Below are 25,213 nucleotides of genomic sequence, written 5' to 3'. Positions count from 1 at the left end.
ACAAATCAAATCATGGGTTTCCACACATAAAGCGTTTAAAACATAACCAATATCATGAGTAATTATAATAATGCCCAACTGAACTTATTAAATAACAATCATATTGGTAAAGGTAATAATAATCAATCGTAACAAAATATGTAAGGGCTTTTTTAATGTTAATGATATATTGCAAAAATAAAATATGTTTAGTTAAATTATACAAACACAATTAGTGAGTAAAGTATTAGGCAATGAAAGCCCCTGACTCGTTTAGTTAACTCTAACTGGTGAGTCCAGGACTGCACCGAGGTCTGACCCAATCAATCAACATACACAATACACAATATCTCTTCTTTAGAACGATTCTACAATTATTTTAATTGTAGCTAACTACCAATAGGAAGGGAGATCTCTCTTTATTATAAGCATTAGTCGGGCCTCGGTGCATATAAATATACAATAACAAAATAAATTAGCCGTAAAATTATAATTTAAATATAAGAAAATATAAGGACTACAGACCACTGGCGGACAAACTGTTGCAACACGGGCGCCACGTCGTGGGGGCACACATAACCTAGCCGACCAATAGTTATCGCTACAAACCACGCCACAAACCAGCCAACAAACCGAGAACAAAAACAAATAAACAACCAAGTAAATCATATCAATATGTAATGAGTAACCAAAATTGGAAATGGGTGCGGCGAGGAGAGAAGTGAACAACTCTCGGACCTGTGGCCGAGTCGGGAGATCAACAGAACTACTAAGCTCGAGCATACTACAGTCATCTCCCAGCAGTTGACAACTCCCCGCAACCGACTCCTCGCCACGGGTCGCACGGGACACCTAGTCTGATCTAGCCGCGTGATCCACTTCTGTTACTACTCCCACACTGTTCACTCCTCGCTGCCAGACCAGGTGTCCGCATGCTGCCAACAAGTGCTGAACATATTATGTATGTACAAGTTAATAGCCAAAACATAATCGGATGAACACAAAAGTTACAGAAAATTAATTAGCACAATAATTAATCATCGACTACCATTGAACATGTCCAACTTATAAATAATCCACAATATTATATAAAAATACCTGTAAATTAAATTATTGTAAGTACAGAAATAAAATAAAATTAATACTATGTTATGTACTGGAAAATATGAAAGTTTTCAACTGTAACCAAAGTGTATTGCCAAACAATAAACAGGTAGAGAAGTGCTTCGGGTAGGACCACATCCACTGGGAGGGGAATGTTTATGTTGTATACATTATATATATATCTCCTCATTCTAGTCAAGCATTTCCCATTGGTGACATTATTATAATTTATGTTCCTCATTCCATTCCTTACCTTATTATCAATTACAAATGTTTCATTAAAACATACATAAAACAGTATTTAAAACTTGGTGGATATCACTAACTTCATACAAGTGTTTTATTTCATAGTAATGTCAACTACATTACTTATCTCTACTAAATATCAATAAATGATCAAGATTTTACAGCAAATTTGTTCTAATATTATATCTTTTAAAGTAGTTGGAAATACTCGAAAATGTCTAAAACAACAGAATTGTTTGAAATTTATTTGTATCAAAGATTTTATTACCGATTTGAGAGATGTACAATTTTATTCTTTGTTATTTTTCTAATCTCTTGTTATTATGTGATATGATGGAATAGGAAAAATATAGCTTAGAACTGAAAGAAGGTCATACCTGTATTTTCTAGGAGGGTTTTAGGTGTGTTGGGTCTATTGATAATTTCAATAAGTTGACTGAGGACCAGAGGGATGTATGCCGTCATATCGCTTCCTGAAATATACACATTATTGATTGACGTGATAATATAATAATCGCTTCATATATTGTAGCTTTGATTCAGGACAAAGCTTTCATTGGATTGATCCCGTGACACCTGGGATCAATCGGCTGATTGATGATTCGGAACACTATAGTGGGCATATAGTGCGTTAACCCTTACCCTTGTTAATACATTTTGTGTAACATAAAACATTGGAAGTAGTGATGGGCAAGATCGAAACATTTAATCATCGAAATTTCTAGTTGAAACATCAAAGAATGAAATGAATAATCGAATTAATCGCTCTGAGTTCAGCGAGAGCAATAGCTGCAGCCAGGGGCAGCATATTTTGTCTTATGCGAGGATTATATTATACCTGTTATCCACGAAAATTCAAATTTGTATGCATACGTTTAGTCCGCATAAGAAATAATGTTTCCATTGTCCTTTTACATCTGTCTTATATAATATTGCAAGCTCCTGCTTCTATAGCATGTCACGGTAATGGTCAGTGGAGTAATGGAGTGGAGTCACTTAAGCTTAGGATAGCCACTCGAGTGATTGAGAATTCCGGCCGTTTGATTTAATTAATATCATACATCCAAATATTAGTAAGGAAACATATGAACTGTTTACTACGGTTTAAAGCCAATGAATCCACCTAAATTTCACCGTCTATCCCATATTTAAAGGTTTCATTAAAAAAAAAATTAAATTATCGTTAAATTTATAATACATTTTAATATTTAAAAATCACCTGCCAAAGTTTGGGTAGCTATCGCTCGAGTGGCTAAAATAATGTTGGGAACAGGCAAATAGAATATGCTTGCCATTTTTTACTTAGCTGAGCGGAAACATAACGGCTAGTAAAACATTAGGAACAACGGTCGTAAAAGCATTACATATTATTAAATGAATTTGAGAAGAAATCAGACCTTTAGATGGTGGGTGGTTGGGTGGGTTGGATGTTTAGGACGGGTTGTTTGGAGAATTTAAACAATTCTTCAAATTTCAACGCTCATTTTCAGGTTCTGGGAAAGTCCCAATCAAGTTCTGTTATTATATCATTATAGGCTAGCTGCTTCACAGAACTGAAATAATAATAGAACTTGAAAAAATCAACTTTGAAATTTGAAGAATTGTACAAATTCTCAAATTCAACCCGTCCTTACATGAGGTAAACTAAATAAAATTATATCTATCATTTTTATTCTAAAATATCACCTAGCTTGATGCTGATCTCCCCAATGGCCCAGGTGGCATTGTTGCACACGGATATGAACTCGGGGTTGAGGTTCTGTCCGAGGATGGGCAGGAAGTCGGCTATGTTGGGGTGCACATGCTGGAAGCACGCCTTCGTGAGATCTCCCAGCAGGGCAAAGGAGGACTGCCGCACCTTCCGTCGTGAGTAATATTCAATTAAATGTAGACTAATCCGAACTCAGGAGCCATATTATATTATGCACGTATAATTACACATTCTTAACCCTTGAGACGTTGTTGATTTGCACGGATCGAACCTTCTACAAGCTTCCATTTTTTCAAAGACAATAACAAGCACTATTTCGTTCTCTTTCTGACATAAAAGAAATAATTAATTTTTAGATGAGAGGAAGAGAGATATATGCATTTTAATAATGTGCGGTCGTTCTGGGACAAATATGGTCTTAGGAGAGTATAATGCGCGCACGGCATTTGGGACTGTTTGGGTCTTAGAAGGTCCCAAGGGTTAAGAAAAATGTGGGTAAATAAAAACCAATTTTATCAGGCGATCTTTGCACTATTTGAAATCAGAGTTGAGGAGCTGGATACAATAACAACTTAAAGGCGCCCAAGTATTTTGGTATCTCCAATCCCTTCTTTATCCGCTGTTCAAACATCACTTCGGTGGGTTTTACACTGAGTTACATGCAAAAGTTAGAACACTGGTTACAAGTGATTACTACACATTTCAAAAAAAATTTGAATGCGTTTTACTCAATGCTACAATTTTCATCACAAGTTGTTATTGCATCCAGCTCGATTGTTTTGTGTAAATGAGATGAGGGTGAATGAGATTCAATCTGTAGTTGATAATATTATGATATCTAGGGTGTTATCCAAAATAGTTAAGTTATCATTATGAGCCCTTTGGGACATTAATAATAATAATAATTGGATAACTTGTATAGCGCCGTTTTTGTGAAAAATCACCTCAAAGATGCTGAAAAATGAAATTAGTAAAACTAAACCTTTTTATTTGTTTAGTTTAATCATTATCCTACTATCATAATGAACTTTGTAATGTTATGTATACAATAAAAAAAATGCAGTTAAAGAAAACAATGCCATGTTTATGCTTCGGTTTTTTTTAACCGGGATTTGTTTGATTTCACAACTTTAATAATATATTGAAAGTTAAGATTACATAATACGTCATTGCATATACGTATTCATTTCTGGGATAAAATTGTTGCTATTGACAATTATGTAATTATAGGCACAATTTTATAATACATACATAGTACAGATAACCATCACGTATATTTATTTATTAATATTAGAAGTATGTACTACTAGGCTGCATTAATAGGGAAAAAGTGAGAAAAAATGGGGGGGGGGAAACGCAGCTTGCGGTAGCTTTGTTCCTTTTCCATAATTCGAGGCTCAGCTCACGTTTCAGCTCATAAATAAATTCGCACCGTATAAATGGTATAACCATAAGTTGAGAGCGAAATATAACCTGATCAGAGAACCTGGCATGATATAGCAATAAGTTGAGAAGGAAATATAACCTGATCAGAGAACCTGGCATGATATAGCAATAAGTTGAGAAGGAAATATAACCTGATCAGAGAACCTGGCATGATATAGCAATAAGTTGAGAAGGAAATATAACCTGATCAGAGAACCTGGCATGATATAGCAATAAGTTGAGAAGGAAATATAACCTGATCAGAGAACCTGGCATGATATAGCAATAAGTTGAGAAGGAAATATAACCTGATCAGAGAACCTGGCATGATATAGCAATAAGTTGAGAGGGAAATATAACCTGATCAGAGAACCTGGCATGATATAGCAATAAGTTGAGAAGGAAATATAACCTGATCAGAGAACCTGGCATGATATAGCAATAAGTTGAGAGGGAAATATAACCTGATCAGAGAACCTGGCATGATATAGCAATAAGTTGAGAAGGAAATATAACCTGATCAGAGAACCTGGCATGATATAGCAATAAGTTGAGAGGGAAATATAACCTGATCAGAGAACCTGGCATGATATAGCAATAAGTTGAGAAGGAAATATAACCTGATCAGAGAACCTGGCATGATATAGCAATAAGTTGAGAGGGAAATATAACCTGATCAGAGAACCTGGCATGATATAGCAATAAGTTGAGAGGGAAATATAACCTGATCAGAGAACCTGGCATGATATAGCAATAAGTTGAGAGGGAAATATAACCTGATCAGAGAACCTGGCATGATATAGCAATAAGTTGAGAGGGAAATATAACCTGATCAGAGAACCTGGCATGATATAGCAATAAGTTGAGAGGGAAATATAACCTGATCAGAGAACCTGGCATGATATAGCAATAAGTTGAGAGGGAAATATAACCTGATCAGAGAACCTGGCATGATATAGCAATAAGTTGAGAGGGAAATATAACCTGATCAGAGAACCTGGCATGATATAGCAATAAGTTGAGAGGGAAATATAACCTGATCAGAGAACCTGGCATGATATAGCAATAAGTTGAGAGGGAAATATAACCTGATCAGAGAACCTGGCATGATATAGCAATAAGTTGAGAGGGAAATATAACCTGATCAGAGAACCTGGCATGATATAGCAATAAGTTGAGAGGGAAATATAACCTGATCAGAGAACCTGGCATGATATAGCAATAAGTTGAGAGGGAAATATAACCTGATCAGAGAACCTGGCATGATATAGCAATAAGTTGAGAGGGAAATATAACCTGATCAGAGAACCTGGCATGATATAGCAATAAGTTGAGAGGGAAATATAACCTGATCAGAGAACCTGGCATGATATAGCAATAAGTTGAGAGGGAAATATAACCTGATCAGAGAACCTGGCATGATATAGCAATAAGTTGAGAGGGAAATATAACCTGATCAGAGAACCTGGCATGATATAGCAATAAGTTGAGAGGGAAATATAACCTGATCAGAGAACCTGGCATGATATAGCAATAAGTTGAGAGGGAAATATAACCTGATCAGAGAACCTGGCATGATATAGCAATAAGTTGAGAGGGAAATATAACCTGATCAGAGAACCTGGCATGATATAGCAATAAGTTGAGAGGGAAATATAACCTGATCAGAGAACCTGGCATGATATAGCAATAAGTTGAGAGGGAAATATAACCTGATCAGAGAACCTGGCATGATATAGCAATAAGTTGAGAGGGAAATATAACCTGATCAGAGAACCTGGCATGATATAGCAATAAGTTGAGAGGGAAATATAACCTGATCAGAGAACCTGGCATGATATAGCAATAAGTTGAGAGGGAAATATAACCTGATCAGAGAACCTGGCATGATATAGCAATAAGTTGAGAGGGAAATATAACCTGATCAGAGAACCTGGCATGATATAGCAATAAGTTGAGAGGGAAATATAACCTGATCAGAGAACCTGGCATGATATAGCAATAAGTTGAGAGGGAAATATAACCTGATCAGAGAACCTGGCATGATATAGCAATAAGTTGAGAGGGAAATATAACCTGATCAGAGAACCTGGCATGATATAGCAATAAGTTGAGAGGGAAATATAACCTGATCAGAGAACCTGGCATGATATAGCAATAAGTTGAGAGGGAAATATAACCTGATCAGAGAACCTGGCATGATATAGCAATAAGTTGAGAGGGAAATATAACCTGATCAGAGAACCTGGCATGATATAGCAATAAGTTGAGAGGGAAATATAACCTGATCAGAGAACCTGGCATGATATAGCAATAAGTTGAGAGGGAAATATAACCTGATCAGAGAACCTGGCATGATATAGCAATAAGTTGAGAGGGAAATATAACCTGATCAGAGAACCTGGCATGATATAGCAATAAGTTGAGAGGGAAATATAACCTGATCAGAGAACCTGGCATGATATAGCAATAAGTTGAGAGGGAAATATAACCTGATCAGAGAACCTGGCATGATATAGCAATAAGTTGAGAGGGAAATATAACCTGATCAGAGAACCTGGCATGATATAGCAATAAGTTGAGAGGGAAATATAACCTGATCAGAGAACCTGGCATGATATAGCAATAAGTTGAGAGGGAAATATAACCTGATCAGAGAACCTGGCATGATATAGCAATAAGTTGAGAGGGAAATATAACCTGATCAGAGAACCTGGCATGATATAGCAATAAGTTGAGAGGGAAATATAACCTGATCAGAGAACCTGGCATGATATAGCAATAAGTTGAGAGGGAAATATAACCTGATCAGAGAACCTGGCATGATATAGCAATAAGTTGAGAGGGAAATATAACCTGATCAGAGAACCTGGCATGATATAGCAATAAGTTGAGAGGGAAATATAACCTGATCAGAGAACCTGGCATGATATAGCAATAAGTTGAGAGGGAAATATAACCTGATCAGAGAACCTGGCATGATATAGCAATAAGTTGAGAGGGAAATATAACCTGATCAGAGAACCTGGCATGATATAGCAATAAGTTGAGAGGGAAATATAACCTGATCAGAGAACCTGGCATGATATAGCAATAAGTTGAGAGGGAAATATAAACAAACCAGAAAACTTAATATGATATAGCAATAAGTTGAGAAGAAAATATACCCAGATCAGAGTACCTAACATGATATAGCAATAAGTTGAGAGGGAAATATAACCAGAGCAGAGTACTCACCTCCGGCATTGGATCCTGCATACACTGGTAGAGCAGCTGCATGAGGTTGGAGTTGAGCACCAGGTTCTCAATGTGTCCGTCCAGCCCCTCAGCCAGTCCGCTCAGCAAGTCCAGCGCCACGATCATGAAGTCCTTGTCGGGCGCCTCAAACTGCTCGGGGCTCTGGCTGTTGGCCTGCGCACACACACACTCCTACTTCCGTACAATCAGGCCTTCTAGGGGGACGCACAACACAACACACAGCAAACACTAACTACTAATTCCATCACTGACCCAGTTAGCAACCCCATCAAGAGGTTCGTTATTATGCTTTACATTTATTTTATCAGTAGCCAAGTTCCAAACTGAATCCAATCAGAATTTATGAAAAAAGAGACCATAAAGCAAAATGCCGTTTACTGGATCATTAATTTTCATGTAAACCCATATACATACCAAAATATACATTCCGAGATAGAAAACTTTTGGTTGAAAATGTATTTTTTGCTTTTTGATCTAATTCAAAAAAACATTGTAATAAAAAAATAAAAAATTATATCGGAACATGAAGAATTATTGGATGAAACCAAGCTGTTTCCGTCATCCCAATCATGCTGTTTTTTTTTTTTTTTTTTTTTTTTTTTTTTTTTTTTTTTTTTTTTTTTTTTTTTTTTTTTTTTTTTTTTTTATAGTGAATACCTCACAAGAGTCCCAACTGCTCCCGTCTGGAGCCAGTGAGACTATGGCATCCCCAATTGGGGGATGTTGTGAGGCTGAAGGTAAGTGGGGAAGGGAAAGAGGAAGGTGGGGAAGTACCTGGCTATTCAGATCTAGTCACTAAACACGGCTAAAGCCATTTGGAGCAACGTTTCAATTCTGAATGGTGGTCTTACACCAGGGCGATACTGGTAGTATCTTCCACTCTGGAACGTGCCGCAAATATACTATATATTATTTTAATTAATTAATTGTGAAATAACACAAATTAATCAAATAAAATTTATTTGCGCACGCCGGGTTCGAACCCGCGACCTTCGGAATGGCAGTCCAATGCGTTACCACTGGACTATGCCGGCCGTCAAACATTGAACATTATTTGTTGTAGTGATTCGCTTCAAGCAGTTCTTTGTGGCAGTAATGTCCCTGCGTTCTTTTCATAGTATTAATTTGGACTATATTCCTTGTGATAAAATTACGAGATGTTTTGAACTCAGGCCATTATGACATGAAATACTTTAGTAATGAGAAACCAATTTCTGGTTGGCGAGAATTTACTCAGAATTTTTGGTTTGTATAATTAATTTTAATAATGACCAAACACCAGCAGCCTGGCAAATTGACTGAACACCAAACATAAACGTTTGAGAAACATTTCAACATATTTAATAAAGCCTTTGGGATTGTTTCCCATTTGGAAAAGCGAAACGTTATTGGGTTTTAGTCATTGCCGATGGCAGATACAATGGCCTGGTGCACATCCTACATTGCCTGCAATTCAGTTATGTTCTAAAATAAACAGTATGAACACCAAGCCTTTATAGGGCGTTTCGAAGAGTTTTAAAAGGACAAGGTCTAGGATATTAGATTATATGGAACTCATGATTTGATTGCGTAACTTCTATGTTAGTAATATGGAATTATTTTTCTATTTAGTGGCTGCCAATCACCATTTCAAATGCAAGTTTTTATGAAATAAATTGTTTTGTATGTAATTTTTTTTAATGATAGGTGTATAATTTATATAAAACTAGCAACTGGCAACCACTTTTGTTGGTTAAACAAACCGTAAACTCACAATATGCTGGCTCAATGTTTGTTCTATGAGTGATACACATCTTCTGAAAACAGGTTCGCAGTATGGCAGGAATCCGGCTTGCAGGGCGGTGGCAACACTCGATAGACACTGTCAAACAAAAGAAAATTGTAAATTAAACCAATCTTATTTAACCATAAATATTTTATAGTCAGTGCAGCCGCCAGGGGCCTTTCAGAATACTCAACTGTGTTGTATCCTTTATTTCCTGCAATCTTTTACATCAAATACCAGTCACTCAGTATAATTATTTATTCAAAATGATAATCGTAACTACAAAGCAGAAAAGTTCATGCTGAAGCAATAACACTTAAACGGTGAGCTCCGGTGTCACGAAATTTGCACACCTTTTTCTGACTGGAATTTTTTCAATACAATTATTTTCAGCTATTATGCTTATGGATATTATGTTCTGTATATTTAAATTGTTCAAATGAAAAAAAAAATGGTGAAAGTTGGGCAAAGGCAGGTTTAAATAAATTAGTTCAAAATAAATCTGTTGATTTTTGGTCACCTCAAGCAGCGGGAACAGGTCCTTATCCTCATCCTTCAGAACATTCCACTTCTGTATGAGCGGCGGCATCAGCATCTCAATGTACTCCGGCTTGTTGAGGTGGTGGCCCACGGAGTCGGCCAGGGTACCAATGGCGTCGTACAAGATGAGCAGGTTCTTGTGCTGGTACTTGGAAAAGGCAAACACCAGGGTCTCGAGAATGTAGCCGAGGTAGGGCACCAGCTCCGTGCAGGCCTCTTCCTCCAGAGTGGCGAAGGCGGAGCAGGCAGCTTCTTGTACACGCTTGTTGCCGTCCAGGATGCGCTTCAAAAGCTGAGGAATACAAAATATTAGATTAATACTGAGAATTAATTTTATCTACTGAAGAGATAAACCGGTAAAGTGTGCTGTGGGCGCGTCTCGTGTTTCCGAAATAAGGTCAATTTTCCCTTAAATAATAATCCAAAGTCAAATAAATAAGTTGTGAGAATCACACATATAAGCATATTGAGAAAAAAAAAAGCCACAACCATTTGTGTCATCAATGGTCTAGTCTGCTACAAAAATTGATGATAGAATTGTGGCCATTTATATGTAAGGTGTACCAACCTAGAGGCAGACTGAGGATGAGGTAGACAGACTGCATGGAAGAAAATTGGAGTAGGATAGGAAGGACTCTGGAGATAAATGGCGAGGGACCACAGCCACTGGAGACCATTGGTGGGGAAGACATAAAAATCTGGGGTCTTTCTGTACTAACTGTACTAAAATAAAGGTGGGGTGTTTACCTCAGTCAGCAGGGGCTTAAGGAAGGAGTCATGCGGCTGGCTGACCACCCAGTGCGAGTAGCGGGACAGGGTCCAGCAGGTGATGGCACGCACCAGAGCCTTGGAGTCGGACAGGCGGCCCACCAGGTAGGGCACCAGTTCCGATAGGTGCGGCATCATGCCCGTCAGGCAGCCCTCCGCCACGGCCCCCAGGACCAGAATGGCGCTCTCCTGCAAAGGAAACAACACACCATCAGTAGGTACCGGCGCAGCTAGAAAATAGAGTTAGAACAAGGCACACTTCAGGACATAGGGCCATTGTGCTATATCCAATGGTTGAGCTTATTCCTGTGACAGTAGCAAGGTTCTTGTAATACTCTGGGTTATCATTGTGTATCTCCTAGTTCTACAATATTGCCCCCAAAAATATCTCAACCTTCTTCCCATCAAATACTTCTTCATATGAAACATTGGCACCATGATCAGTGCTACTTCAACCTCCACATTTCTCACAGATGTCGGTGGTTTCCACTCGTTAGTAACATTCCTGAAGTGAAGTAATTATTATTGTATTACTTATTGTTATAAACCAAGACAGCATTGAACTATCAAATACCCTATACATATTATTAATAATACGTCCAACTTCAGTGAAATAGTGGCAATATCAACAATGCTGACCGTTAGAGGCGCTAGCGAAGCATATTGACTGTGACATTCCTTTCAATGGCGGCAAATTGAATTTATTTAGTACCGAGTGGCGGTGTTTTGCGCTTTCTAAGTTTATTTAGATCAATATTGATTAAAAAAATATGAACAAATATTCCCTAATATAATTACAATATAACTACAAACAACAAAAACACTTCCGAGTCGTTTTTCAGAATGCCAAAATACGACCGGTCTCCTGTCTCCATCTCTGGTATCGGTCTCTGGTATCGGTCTCCGGTCACAGTCGCGGCGCGAATTGCCGCCTTTACATGACTAAAAAATATTAATATCGCTTTATTATTTACGTACCTTTATGATCCACTCTTCATGAAACAGGGTATCCTTCAGTATGGGAAAGAGAACTGGCAGAAGATCATTGCGGAACACGTTGGCCAATACATCAAGGGCTGCTGCGGAGCACTTCCTCAGGTTCCAGTCGGAGAGCGCACCCTCGTCCTCCATGCCGCCCTCGGAATCAGAGTCTGAATCAGCACCATCTTCCCCTGCTTAAATTGAATATAAAAATAAATAAATGCACTTCCAAGGTTCATTACTAACAAAATTCACCTAAAATAAACCCTAAATAAATTAACTTGTTGAATAAAGACAAAGAAGCCAGTAAAAATGAGCAGGATTAGTGATTGAGGATTGCAAAGAATGCAATAAAATTAGAAGAATTGTTTTCCTTTTTTAATTTCAGTCATGTATTGAGGCGTCTATTTTTTATATTAATGTATAATTATAAATATACATAATATATAACTAATTATAAAATATTCAGATTATTAAAATTGGCACACATAATCTAAAATAACACGTGTTGTTTTGGAGTATTTGTACAATTCATTAAATTTCAAGGTTCATTTTCGGGTTCTGAGAAAGTTCTATTCAAGTTCTGTTATTATATCATTAAAGGCTAGTTGCTTGACAGAATTGAAATAATAACAGAAGTTGAAAAAATCTTTCACAAAACTTGAAAATTAACTTTGATATTTGAATAATTGTTCAAATTCTCCAAAACAACCTGTCCTAAATCTACATACTAATGAATAACAACTATTGATTGACTCACATAATGAGTCGTTTTTCATCATGACCAAGATGAAATTATTGTGAGACTTTGTACATAATCCATTTCCTAATAATCCTGAATCCCATAATCCAGAGACAAGAAGAGAGTAATGTATGTAGAGAAAGGCGGTGATGGATTCAAATTGCCTCGGCAGCAAGTAAGTTGAACATATATGTATTAAGCCTTTGTGAGCCAACTAAAATGCCGGGCGGCCCACCATGCGCCGGCTGACACTAATTGTTTTTACAAAATTATAGTTTTGTAAAATGTGTTCATTTATAAAAATCGTTTATCAGCTATCCTGTGTACGAGGGTAGTCTGAAAAGTTTCCCACCTCAACATCAAGATTGCAGCAAAAGGGGAGTTTGTTTGCGCATGCAAGTATGGAACTCACAAAAATTTCAGCTACTTTGGACGGGCAGTTGTTGTTTGACAGTCGTTTCAGTGAGTCGATGCAAGTGTTTTTGTGAAAATGAATAAAATCGAATATCGAGCTGTCATTAGATATTTGTTTTTGAAAAGCAATATGTCTACGCAAACTAAACACGAGTTGGACGCTGTATACTCTCGGCACCATCATTTACCGGCGTGAAATTTTGGGCAGCTGAATCTAAACGTGGCTATACCAGTTTGGGTGACTATGAACATTTGGGATGGCCAAAAATTTCAACCACTGACGATAACATTGCTCAAGTTCACCAAATGGTGCTAGAGAACCTTAAGATTAAAGAAGAAGAGAACATTAAGGTTGGGGTCAATCCGCACCAAATCATCCAGGCCATGTCACCCACCATCTCAGATTTTGATGAAACTTTAAATTTTTAATCCTTCCATATAGATAAGAAAATATACCAAATTTTACCTTCCTACCTCAACTCGTTTTTTTTTATGGGCAGTTGAAGTTTGGGCAAAATAAGCGTTTTTACATATTCCGAGCACTCCGGAAGAGCTTGTACCTTCAATGAAAAAAAATTGTATCTTTGTCATTTATAGTGCAAATGCAATGAAAATTTTCAATATTATCAAGAAAACTATGCTGATTGCAGAAAAAAATAAATAAACCCTTTACATTTATCTACTTGACTTTAAAAAATTACCAAAAGTAATTTTTTAAGTAATTTTTGGGACGGAAAAGGTACTTTACAAAAAAGCAATATCTCGGGAAGGTACAGTGTTAATGAAGTAATTTTTTTTTTATTCATATCTACAAATAGCATAGAATCACATACAAAAATAAAATTCATGGCATTTTACTTGCTTCAATAAATAAAATCCATTTTAAACTTTTTTCAAACTTTTTGTAATTTTTTTTTATTCTTATCTACAATAAACATAGTACAACCTAAAAAAATAAAACTCCTGGTATTTTGTGTGCTTCACAGTGTAGAAACGTTTTTAAAATAAGAAATCTTTATCATACAGAATTGTTCTAGGTTTTTTTAAATCTAGATACAAAAATAAATAAAATCCATTTTAAACTTTTTTCAAACTTTTTGTGATTTTTTTTATATCTATTTTTAGTTTGTAATTGGGCAAGTTATAGTTTAGGTATATAGCTAGTAATATAGGTTGAATGAATGGACTAATATCAAAGAAACAGTCCTAGAGACAAGTCACTACATGGAAATGATGTATCTGCAACAAGAACAAGACAGAACATGAAAATTACTATCTGCCTCATCACTAAGTTTGCAGGATACTACATGCTTTGTTTCCTCTGACATGCTTAGTTCTGAGTCAGCTTCAAAGCAGTGATCATCTATATAAATACAGTAGTTGTTTCATGTTATGGTGTACGTTGTTAAAATGTCTCTAATCGAAACAAGTTTAGTTAAATGTAGTGTGGGACAACATAATGGTACTGAATGTCACAAAAAAAGTTATACTAAGTCAGAGAAATTAACGAGTGTGGATTTGTTAAGTGAATTTGAAAAAAAGCTTATTCAACAAAGAAGTTTTGTATCTACAGACTTGGTTTTCAACATTTGTGAGCACCACAGAATATTTAACTTAAATAAATATGAAACATTTCAAAAAGCTTGTTTTGACCCGTTCCAAAGCCACAAAAGGAAAATTACAAAAACTTTAAGAACAGTATCCTTGGAATTTTCAGAGAACATTAATACCATTCTAAAAGTAACTAATAAAGCAATCCCTGGACAAAAAATTTGTAATGCATGCAGAGCAAAAATTAGTAAGAGCCAAAACCTTAACAATGAAATTGAAGAGCTTAACACTTTTCAAGAAGACATAAGTGAAGTTGAAAATGTTTTAAACAAAGAAATTTTTTTACAAGAAATCAACACTTCTTTAACTGACATTGGAGAATCTCCATTTAAACTACATGCAATACCATCCCACAGTAAGTCTAGTTACGCTAAACGGAAGTTAGATTCTGCTTGTTCAACCTTAAAGAAAAAAGTAAGTAAAGTTTTAGAAAAAGAATTTTCCCCAGTAAAATGTGATGCAAAAATACCAAGATGTATTCAAGAAAAAGCTAATGACATGGACAGGCTTGTTGAGTTGGTTAAAAAAAAATTGGAAACACAAGTTACACGCCGTGAGAGAATTCAGCTTCTAACTCTCGCTCCAACTTCGTGGAGTAGAAAAAAGGTTGCTGAAGAATTCAGTGTTGGTGAATACTCAGTTCGTAAAGCACGAGAGCTACTAAATGAAAATGGTATCATTGCTTTACCTGATCCAAAAAAAGGAAAACCATTAGACCAAGGAACAGTTACTTTGGTTAAAAATTTCTACCAAAACGATGAATTTTCTCGTGTTATGCCAGGGAAAAAAGATAAAGTTAGCATAACCAAAAATGTTTATGAACAAAAAAGACTATTGCTTTGTAACCTGAATGAACTTTATGCTACCTTCAAGTTTGAATACCCTGCTTCAAAAATTGGGATTTCGAAATTTTGTTGGTTGCGTCCCAAATGGTGTGTGCCAGTAGGTTCTCCAGGCTCTCATTCTGTCTGCGTTTGTGCAATTCATCAAAATGTAGTGTTGCTTCTTAATGCTTGTGACAGTGAAGAAACGTACAATGATTTAATGGACTACTTAGTGTGCTCAAAGAACAATAGAGACTGTATGCTTCGACATTGCGATAAGTGTTCAACATCTAGTGAAAATCTTAAGAAACATTTGTTAGAAAAATTTGAAGAATGGGACCAAGAAGATGAAATTACATACAGTGCATGGGTAACTACTGATAGAACACAGCAGGTTTCAGTTACAGTTCCCTTTCATGAATATGTAGAACATCTTGTGAAGAGTCTTGTAAAACTTCTTCCTCATTCTTTTATAACAAAGTCTCAATCAAAATATCTCAAAGAGTCCCTAAAAGCACATCTTCAGATAAATGAAGCTGTTGTGTTATTAGACTTCAGTGAAAACTTCTCCTATGTTATCCAGAATGAAGTCCAGGGTTACCACTGGACGCAAGACGGTTGTTCACTCCACCCAGTGGTAATTTACACTTGTGAAGAGTCTGGCAAAGATCTCACAGTGTCAAGCTTGTGTGTAATTTCAGATGACTTGGAACATGATGTAAGTTTCGTTTACGAAACTCAAAAAATTGTTGCTCAATTTTTAAATCAAAAATTTCCCCAAATTCAAAGTGTTCATTATTTTACTGATGGTTGCGCAGCGCAATATAAAAACTGCAAAAACTTTTTAAGCTTACATTGCAAGCTTACCAGCATGTTGTAAAGGACCGAATAAGTTTGACTTTTTTTATTTGCAAATACAGTATCTAGATTTTAAAAAACTTGGAACAATTCTGTATGATTAAGATTTCTCATTTTAAAAACGTTTCTACACTGTGAAGCACACAAAATACCAGGAGTTTTATTTTTTTAGGTTGTACTATGTTTATTGTAGATAAGAATAAAAAAAAAATTACAAAAAGTTTGAAAAAAGTTTAAAATGGATTTTATTTATTGAAGCAAGTAAAATGCCATGAATTTTATTTTTGTATGTGATTCTATGCTATTTGTAGATATGAATAAAAAAAAAAATTACTTCATTAACACTGTACCTTCCCGAGATATTGCTTTTTTGTAAAGTACCTTTTCCGTCCCAAAAATTACTTAAAAAATTACTTTTGGTAATTTTTTAAAGTCAAGTAGATAAATGTAAAGGGTTTATTTATTTTTTTCTGCAATCAACATAGTTTTCTTGATAATATTGAAAATTTTCATTGCATTTGCACTATAAATGACAAAGATACAATTTTTTTTCATTGAAGGTACAAGCTCTTCCGGAGTGCTCGGAATATGTAAAAACGCTTATTTTGCCCAAACTTCAACTGCCCATAAAAAAAAAACGAGTTGAGGTAGGAAGGTAAAATTTGGTATATTTTCTTATCTATATGGAAGGATTAAAAATTTAAAGTTTCATCAAAATCTGAGATGGTGGGTGACAAATCCAAAATTTTCTGGATGATTTGGTGCGGATTGACCCGTTGGAGAGATAGCAGAGGCTATGAGCATATCTAAAAAAGTATTTGTCACATATTGATTGAAAATTTAGGGATGAGAAAGGTGACCGCGAGCTGGGTGCCGCGATTGTTCACTCTGGACCTAAAACGTGTTCGGATGAACATTTGCAAGCTCTGTTGGAACAGTTTTGGCGCTGATAAATTACTGTAGATGAATCTTGGATATACCATTATACCCCAGAAACCAACATACAGTCAAAACAGTGGACTGCAAAGGCAAAGACTGTTCCTTTGGCTGGGAAAGTGATGGCGACTGTTTTCTGGGATAGTCATGGAGTTACTTTAATAGATTATCTTGAAAAGGAAAAATTATTCCAGGAGTCCTATTATACTACGGAACTTGACAAGCTGAAAGCGGAAATTGAGGAAAAATGGCCACATTCTTAAAAAAAAAAAAATTGTTTCACCAAGACAATGGGCCGTCTCACACCTCAGTGGTTACCATGGCGAAAATCCACGAATTGCGGTTTAGACTGCTTGACCACTCTCCTTACTCACCTGGCAACTTTTTTCCTTCATCTAAAAGTTGCGCTCGAGGACAGGAATTTTCGTCGAAAGAAAAGACCATCACCTTCGTAAGCAACTATTTTGCAGAGAAAGATGCAGAAAAGAGGCATTATGGTAAAAATTAAAAATAAATTGAAAAAAGTCTTATTCATAGACATATGAATATTAGTAGACCTGCCCTAAGTGATTAAAAGCGTATTATCCCCACTCCCCATACCGGTTCCATTGGAGCCGGCTGTGCTCGCGTATGGCCTCAAGTGAAATTTGAAAACGTGACATCATCATTCTTGTGCGAACTATGGTCGAGGCATCATCGGTTCATTTTACGAAATAACACTGCAAAATGTTGACTTGTGATATGAAAACTTGTAAAAATAGATGTGAAAAAGAGAATAAACCCAATTGTCGTATTACATTCCATAAGTAAGCATTATTTTACTTTATTTTAAGCTTATTCACACCGTATTATATGGATCAGTTTTAGAAACATATACTATCACATCACAATGTAGCGATTCTCAAGTGTGCTCATCGTTGTTTACTGGGGTAAGTAAATTATGAAACATTTGTAAAAGTGTCTTAACTAAATACTCTGAAACTAACTACGACTCTGAAAATAGAAGCTGCCTTACTTTGCCGAATTTGGACTTCGCAAATTAGTTCATAACGTGGTGAGTAATTTGCGCTCCCATGTAAAAATGTCTATTCATTCAAAAGCAGATTTTACTTTTAAGAACTAAATGGTGATATTATAATGCGAGATGCCTATTTACTGTCAGATTGATTTATTGACGAATCACAGTCAGCCTTACTCCCTTCGTTCTTCAACAGTTGATTTTACCCCTCGCCATTATCTTCTCGTCTATTAATTCCTATGTCTGTGGTCTTATTTTAATTTGTTTGGTCGGAAACTTTTCAGACTACCCTTGTAGTTTCTCCAGGATAAATGCTTATACTCTGAGAAATCTTTTTTTTTTCTCTAATGTTATAAAAAATATATTATAATGAAGAATAATGAAAATATTCTTGAGTTTTATAATATTTTCCAGCTAAAGTGTTCTTCACAGAAAACATTTCTGTAAATAAATACGACTATAACTTTTAAAAATGAAAAATTATCACAGATAAAAAAATCAATGTTTGCAAGTGATAAAACGACAAGCTAGAACAGTAAGATACATTATTTCGTTGCCAAGAGAATAAAATTTATTTTAGTATGCTAAGAACATTTTTTAACCCACTGACCTGCGAATTGTTGAGCTAAAAAAATTGGCTCTCACCTGCGAATTAATTTTATACCAAAAATTTGAAATCTGCTAAATCTAATATAACTTTAAAAAAAAAGCATCCTCCATGCGTTTTTCGAGCAAGGTTAATGAATCCGGAACCACTCGCCATTTTGAAAAATCACTATGACGCCGATCGCTAACAAAACTTCATTCGCAATTATCAGGGAAAACTTTACCCACGTATTATTGCCAACACTACAAAATGAATGCTTATCTAGAATCTAGAGCGATTGGCATTTAAAATTTGAAAACCAGATGTCACCGGTATGATCGTTTGCCGACATACTCAGACACTCTGTGGTTGGATTTTAAGACATGGCGATACATTTGAGGCCAAAGGGTTGAAGTTCAAAATAACATCAAATCATCAGTGAGCTACTAGCATATCCACGGTGGATTTCTCGGCACACCGTAGGTTAAGCGTACAAGAGTGAAGTTACCACAAGACTACATCTACCCTGTCTCCAAAGAATCAACGAATGACCCTGCCCCTGCTGCATGAGACTGTGTTCTTTCCGAGAATCAAAAGATATCATCAATCCAAGCTGTCGGAAAGCCAACTTCGGAGAGTTGTTAAATTTTAAATAGCTCTTGCAATAATCAATTTATACATTTTATTTTATTCATTTCGTGCTAATTTATGTGGCATTCCATTAATAAATATGATAATAATAAACATTACTTCAGCAGCACGGTGAAGCAAAAAGTTGAAATGGCCCACTGTATGTCATGTAATAATATTTATGCATTTCCAATTAATGTTTATAAACAAATATTTCATAACTGCTGCTAGCAGCAAGTAAAAACATTAACTTATCATTCAGAGTACTGTTGGTCTACAAATTCGTATTGTTTTAGTTTTATATGTAATGACTAGTAAAATGTTTGTTATCTTTGGAACTAGCAATGTCAAACACAAAACGGATTAAACTTAATTATCATTTTTTTTAATCTAACTACATATCATGTTTGTTTTATTAAAAAGGAGGCACATTTTGGACAGAAAACAGTAATCAGAATTTACACACTTGAAATTACTTTTGCATTACAAATTATAATCAATGAGAGATGAGGTTGACAAATCATGTACGTACAGTATGTAGTACGTACATATCAATAAGCAGATAACATTTTCAGCCATCGATAATTACAAGATTACCAATTGCGGCAACTTCCAGATATTGTCAATGGAGCATGGACTGCTAACATTACATTATGTCTGTCTACCTTATTTAAGGGCAGATTGTAAATCAATCAAATTGTTGACACACTTCCGGCGGGAAGGGTAGTTCTACCTTTAACGCCGATCCTAATTGAATGGCGGAAAAAACATTGCGGTCCAATTATTTTATATCAATCTCTTTGTAAGGGTCCCAACCTTATGTATATGTATTTAAAAATGTGAACAAAGTCTTCCCCATCTTCTAATTCTTGTATTTTGTGTGGAAGAATATTTTATCAAAAGAAAACTATACTTAAACCCGTAGAACATCCTAACACTTATCACACCAAAGATGCGGAAGTTTTGTAACGATTTTTGAGAAAACTAAATTATTTTTTAATGTGACAAGTATGTCAAGCTGCAGACTTGAACTCTACGAATAAATGTCCAAATTAGAGTTGTAACTCACCGGCGCCCTGCTTGTTGTGCTTGGGTCTGTAGAAGCGAGGGCGGATGTCCTGATCGCGATCAGGCACGTTGTCATCATCGTCGTCCACGCCGCCCTTGAGCAGGATGACATCAATCTCCGAGTAGCGCATGCCACGCACCAGCACGGGCAGCAGGCGTGCCAGGTGCGGCTGCAGCACTTCGCGGCACACGTCCTGCTCGCCCAGCGACAGCCACCACTCGCACGCCTCCAACGCCACCCCGTCGTCGCCGTCCTGAGTGCGCACCAGCATGTACTGCGCGGAACAGAAGAAATTGTAAAAACGGTGGAAATAATGACCTTGCAAAGGATTTTTAATGCCTGAAGACAGAACTAACGTGCACAGAGTCGAAATAATAAAACTAAATTATAAGTAAGACATACAAAGCAAGGATTGTTTAGCAAGCATATTTCATATTTGGAAATTTTTATATAAGCAAATAGTTTTTTTTGCCAGATTATTATACATTTTATTACATGTTTCATTAATAGTGTTTTAACTCAGCATTTTTAACACCATTAGCAAAGCATGTAACAAATGTAGAATTTATAAGAATCAAGCAAAACAAAACGTTTTTGGTTTTCCAAAAAAATTCCAATTATAAGATATGCCTGTTTGCATTGTGGGCTATGAAGTGAATTAAATACTTGAGTCGGGCCATGCCTAGTCAGAATAATAGAAGAATGTGTATGAATGTGAATGAAGCAAGGAGTATGCGCCAATGCCTTTCTGCCAACACCTGAGGGGACACAGCTTGATAGTTTTGTTAATTTATGAGACAAACTGAAGGTGGTTGTCACATTTTTTGTGTCTGGTTCAAAATATCAGTGACAAGACTAAATTCTCCATTTATTTTATTTCTGGACTCTTCGTACAGCAAACTTTCTAAAGGAATATGGTAATATGTATAGATTAACGCTGGAGAAATTATGAAGAATGTTCAAAAAAATTATTGTTGTAATTAGACCTGTGCAACAATCTGATGAGTCGATATATATAATAATAGTACTTAAAATAATAATAAAAATATATTTTTAAAATATAAACCCAATGTTGCAGCCTTGTTATTCAATTTTAAAAATGCCACTATTTTAGATATTTACAATGACTTGGAAAAAATCGTGTGGATTATAAAAAAATGCTACATTCATACAAATGTCTTATCACTTGGGTGAGCTGCACAGTTATTAAAATATTTTGTTGTCGAATGCCCATTACCGCATCAGGGTCCCTTAAAAACAAATTTCTACTAAGTTACGAAAATGTTACAAATAAGAAAGAAATTCATAGTTATTTAAAAAAAAAAAAAAAAATTTGCTCGTGATTTCACTACATAAAAATTACTTTTTATAAATTCTGCACTGATTTTTTTTTTAATATAGCAACACTAGAGATTTCTGTTGGCTTTTTTATGTTGACATTTAATATTTTTTACGAAATTACGAAGCAATCTTTTGTATTATAAAATTATTTTTACAATCTCGAATCCTACCCTGATCACATGTTTATGTAGATTTGTTACAGCTTCCGAACCGAAGCAGCTGGCTTTTTAAAAAAAAAAAAACAATTTTCGATTATTTAATTAAAATTCAGTCAATTGAACATACCTCAATGATATTAGACATGTGTGGCATGAGCCTGTCGAGTCGAACTTCAAGGAGCATGACGAGGGCGTGGCAGACATTCTTTCGTACGTACACATCTTCATCCATGGATAGTCTGAACAAGTTCTGAAAAAATACATACATGCAATAACCTCACTTTTAATGTAATAAATTAAATAGTAGTCAGAATAATCTAGAAATATTTATATACAAGCTGACGTGTACCCAGCGTTGCTCGGAGTTATGAACAGGGCCGTCTTAACCCGTGAAGGGGAACTGAACTACATAACATGTAACAAGTTTTTTGAAAATGTGTAACTAGTTTTGCTGTAATAAATACTAATTCTGGTAACTGTGTGATGTGTGAAATTCCTTTGTGAAATCTGGTTCAATGAACTCAAATTTGCAATGACTTTAAGTATTTTCAAAATACCTATAATCAAGTATTTTTTAAATTTAATTTTAATATTTTTATTTTCTTTTCAACATTTGAAATGTGTATCCTTTTGCTTGGGTTAATCTCGGCAAGTAAAGTCAGATTTTTTGATTTTTCTTGAAGGGTCTGCACTTTTCCATTTCCAAAAAAGCGTCATTCTATTCCATGAGGACAACATGACTACAACTAATTTTTGCTTGTTTATGATTTGAGATTTTCACGCCCAAAAGTATTATAGTGATTTATTTTTAGGGTATTATGCCGTGTTGCGCTACCAGTGTACACATCTGCCCTGATGATGGACCCTGTAATGCTGTCCGAAACGTTGGCTAAGGAAGGAGGGAGCGCAACACTACATAATATCCCAAAAGGAAATCACTATAATTTCTGCTCATTTTTTATGAGTACCGTTAATGAATACCAAGCATTTAGCTACAAAATACAGTTTCGTATGTTTGCATTTTGAAAAATGATTGATTGACCAAAATATTTAGTACAAAAACTGCGCACTTTAAATGATAAATGCGGTAAAGCAATTCATAGAAGAATTATTGATGCAATATATTTTTGCGAGTTTTGTATGAAATTAATTAACATCAAGTACGGGAAAACGATTATTCGGGGAATGATTGATCGAGAAATCACTACAATGCGACTGAAAAGTAATGTGAAGTATTTGACTTTGCCAGGACATTTTTTTTGACCTGGCAACCCTGCTCTATAAATTAAGTGATTGAAGTGCTTACCTCTATGAATGAGTCGACATGCACCATAAGTGCCTGCGTTCGGCTGACGATGAACGGGTTCACACAGGCAATGGCGTGCGAGCGTATCTTGGGGCTGGAGTGTTGGAAAAACTGCAGGAACTTGGGAATCAGCACATTCACTGGCCTCTGCAGCGCGTCGCTGTCCAGCAACTCTGCCGAGTCCTCGCATATCTTCTGCAGTGCACTGAATGCACCCTACGCAAGGTCAAGCAATCAGACATAAATATTTAACATTTTGAGGTTATGTCCAGTATATTTTTTTCATAATTGTCACAAAAAATAGGAAAACCACAAAAAACACATAACGTACTGTGGACAATGTTGAAATGATAAAACAATTACAATTAAAAAGAATTGAACTTCAAGTCACATTTTATAAGTTGAATGACCTGAAATCAACATTGCAAATTTTATAGTTACATTTGCAAATCTACAATAATGTTTTGTTTATAGATTTCACTGAGATAAAGAAACAACATGTTAGTCACTGAATAGTGATTGTTGATAAAGCAATCAACCATCAAGGTTGATTGACTGAAAATAACAAGAAATGTTTACCTCGCAAACATTGTAGTCCTGCGAGTCCAGCATTTGACAAAGGGCGGGGAGAAGTTCTGGCCATGCTGTCAGGTCGCCTTTGGAGGCTATCGTCGTGATGAGGATACCAACCGTAGCGCGGATCAAGGGTGACGGATCCCCCACTGCAGACAGGCATTCCCGCTTGATAAACTCCGACACCTCTGGTAGAAACCTATTATAATGCGCAGTCACGTTGTTCTTCAGGATTAATCCGCTCAAAGATCGGGTCGGTTCATCTTCTGACAGAAGTTTCGTCAATACAAATATCAAATAGTTGTTGAAGTCCGGGAATTTGTTTAGTTCTTCGAGTTTCTGAACATGTTGTTAAGAAAAAGTATGATGACAGTTATAATGCCGTGTTCGAAAAATCGATTTTTATCGGTCTCAAGAACACAGCAATTACATGCGTTTTCAGGGTGGCTTAGGCGTAGTTAGCATGAAAAATAAAAGATTAGTGTACAAAGCTGCAAATGGGATGATAAATTCAATTATAATGCATCTAAAACACGTTAAAATTATAAATTTTCTGAAAATGCCGTCAGACTTGTGAAAGGATACAACTTGTACAGCTCTCTGTATCGCCGTTTCTGAAGATTGGGATTCTTTGAGAAGTGTTAATATTTGCCTCAAACCTTCGGGCTGCGGCTTCCACTCCATTTTCATAGTTATTTTCCACAATTATATTTGTACAATTCACGGCCTCTCACTGAAACAACCATGCCAAAATCTACGAAGGCTGGATTTGGGTGTGGCAAGCCGCGAATATATTTTCCCAATAAAAATTGCAAAAACAGGGTTGGTTGTTACACAAAACGGATGCGCGCGCGTTCTTAGTTTTTTTTTTGCAAAAAAGGCAGTGAGATGCACTATCATTGTAGGGTCGATCGATTGATTGTATTCCAGACAGAACTAAAGAGATGTAATATTGTTTTTTTTTTTAATTCGTAGGGTATCAATAGTCCTCAACCTTTTTAACATGAGGACCAATTTATTAATATTTGATATAGGCCGCATAATACAGGATTTTTTCGTTGTCAAGTTCGAAAGGGTATGCATATTTAAAAAATTTAATAATGAAGATGAAAGAAAACTCACAAAATACTCATAATTTTTTATTATTATTTTATCAGAAATTGTTATAGGTATATTTTTCGAAATTTTCAAATAAATTTATTTTTTTGCACATTTTGGGCAATTTAAATTAATAAGTAGTATTTTGAGGATGTAAGAAAATAACCATGATGTTAGTATATAATAAAAGAAAACCTATATTAAAATAATAATACTTCATTATATTATTTTACAGACCCAGTTTAAACTTCATAAATCAAAGTTAAATGTGC

At 35.7% G+C, this 25,213-nt stretch overlaps 1 protein-coding gene across 3 annotated transcripts in view; it reads right to left on the bottom strand.

The window, feature by feature from the left end:
- The window catches only part of Tnpo (transportin 1), a 30,865-nt gene extending 6,269 nt beyond the window's left edge, over nt 1–24,596 (bottom strand). Inside the window, exons 1-13 of one of the 3 annotated variants that reach the window (XM_089650389.1) lie at nt 24,429–24,596; nt 23,850–24,182; nt 23,271–23,486; nt 22,092–22,214; nt 20,466–20,739; nt 11,775–11,971; nt 10,776–10,985; nt 10,009–10,320; nt 9,477–9,584; nt 7,703–7,894; nt 3,016–3,187; nt 1,707–1,802; nt 505–580 (exon numbers count right to left, since the gene is read on the bottom strand). In XM_089650389.1, the coding sequence (XP_089506515.1) occupies nt 505–580; nt 1,707–1,802; nt 3,016–3,187; nt 7,703–7,894; nt 9,477–9,584; nt 10,009–10,320; nt 10,776–10,985; nt 11,775–11,971; nt 20,466–20,739; nt 22,092–22,214; nt 23,271–23,486; nt 23,850–24,182; nt 24,429–24,533 (2,414 nt within the window). In that variant the 5' untranslated portion in view covers nt 24,534–24,596. The remainder of the gene's footprint in view (nt 1–504; nt 581–1,706; nt 1,803–3,015; nt 3,188–7,702; nt 7,895–9,476; nt 9,585–10,008; nt 10,321–10,775; nt 10,986–11,774; nt 11,972–20,465; nt 20,740–22,091; nt 22,215–23,270; nt 23,487–23,849; nt 24,183–24,428) is intronic. The other 2 variants (XM_089650403.1, XM_089650396.1) reach the window with 2 other exon arrangements.
- Nucleotides 24,597–25,213: the final 617 nt, after the last annotated feature.

The sequence above is a fragment of the Hesperophylax consimilis genome, chromosome 3, assembly GCF_061612785.1.
Source record: "Hesperophylax consimilis isolate HC1 chromosome 3, BYU_Hcon_1.0, whole genome shotgun sequence".
Lineage (NCBI taxonomy): Eukaryota > Metazoa > Arthropoda > Insecta > Trichoptera > Limnephilidae > Hesperophylax > Hesperophylax consimilis.
This window is presented reverse-complemented; position numbering and strand designations above follow the sequence as displayed.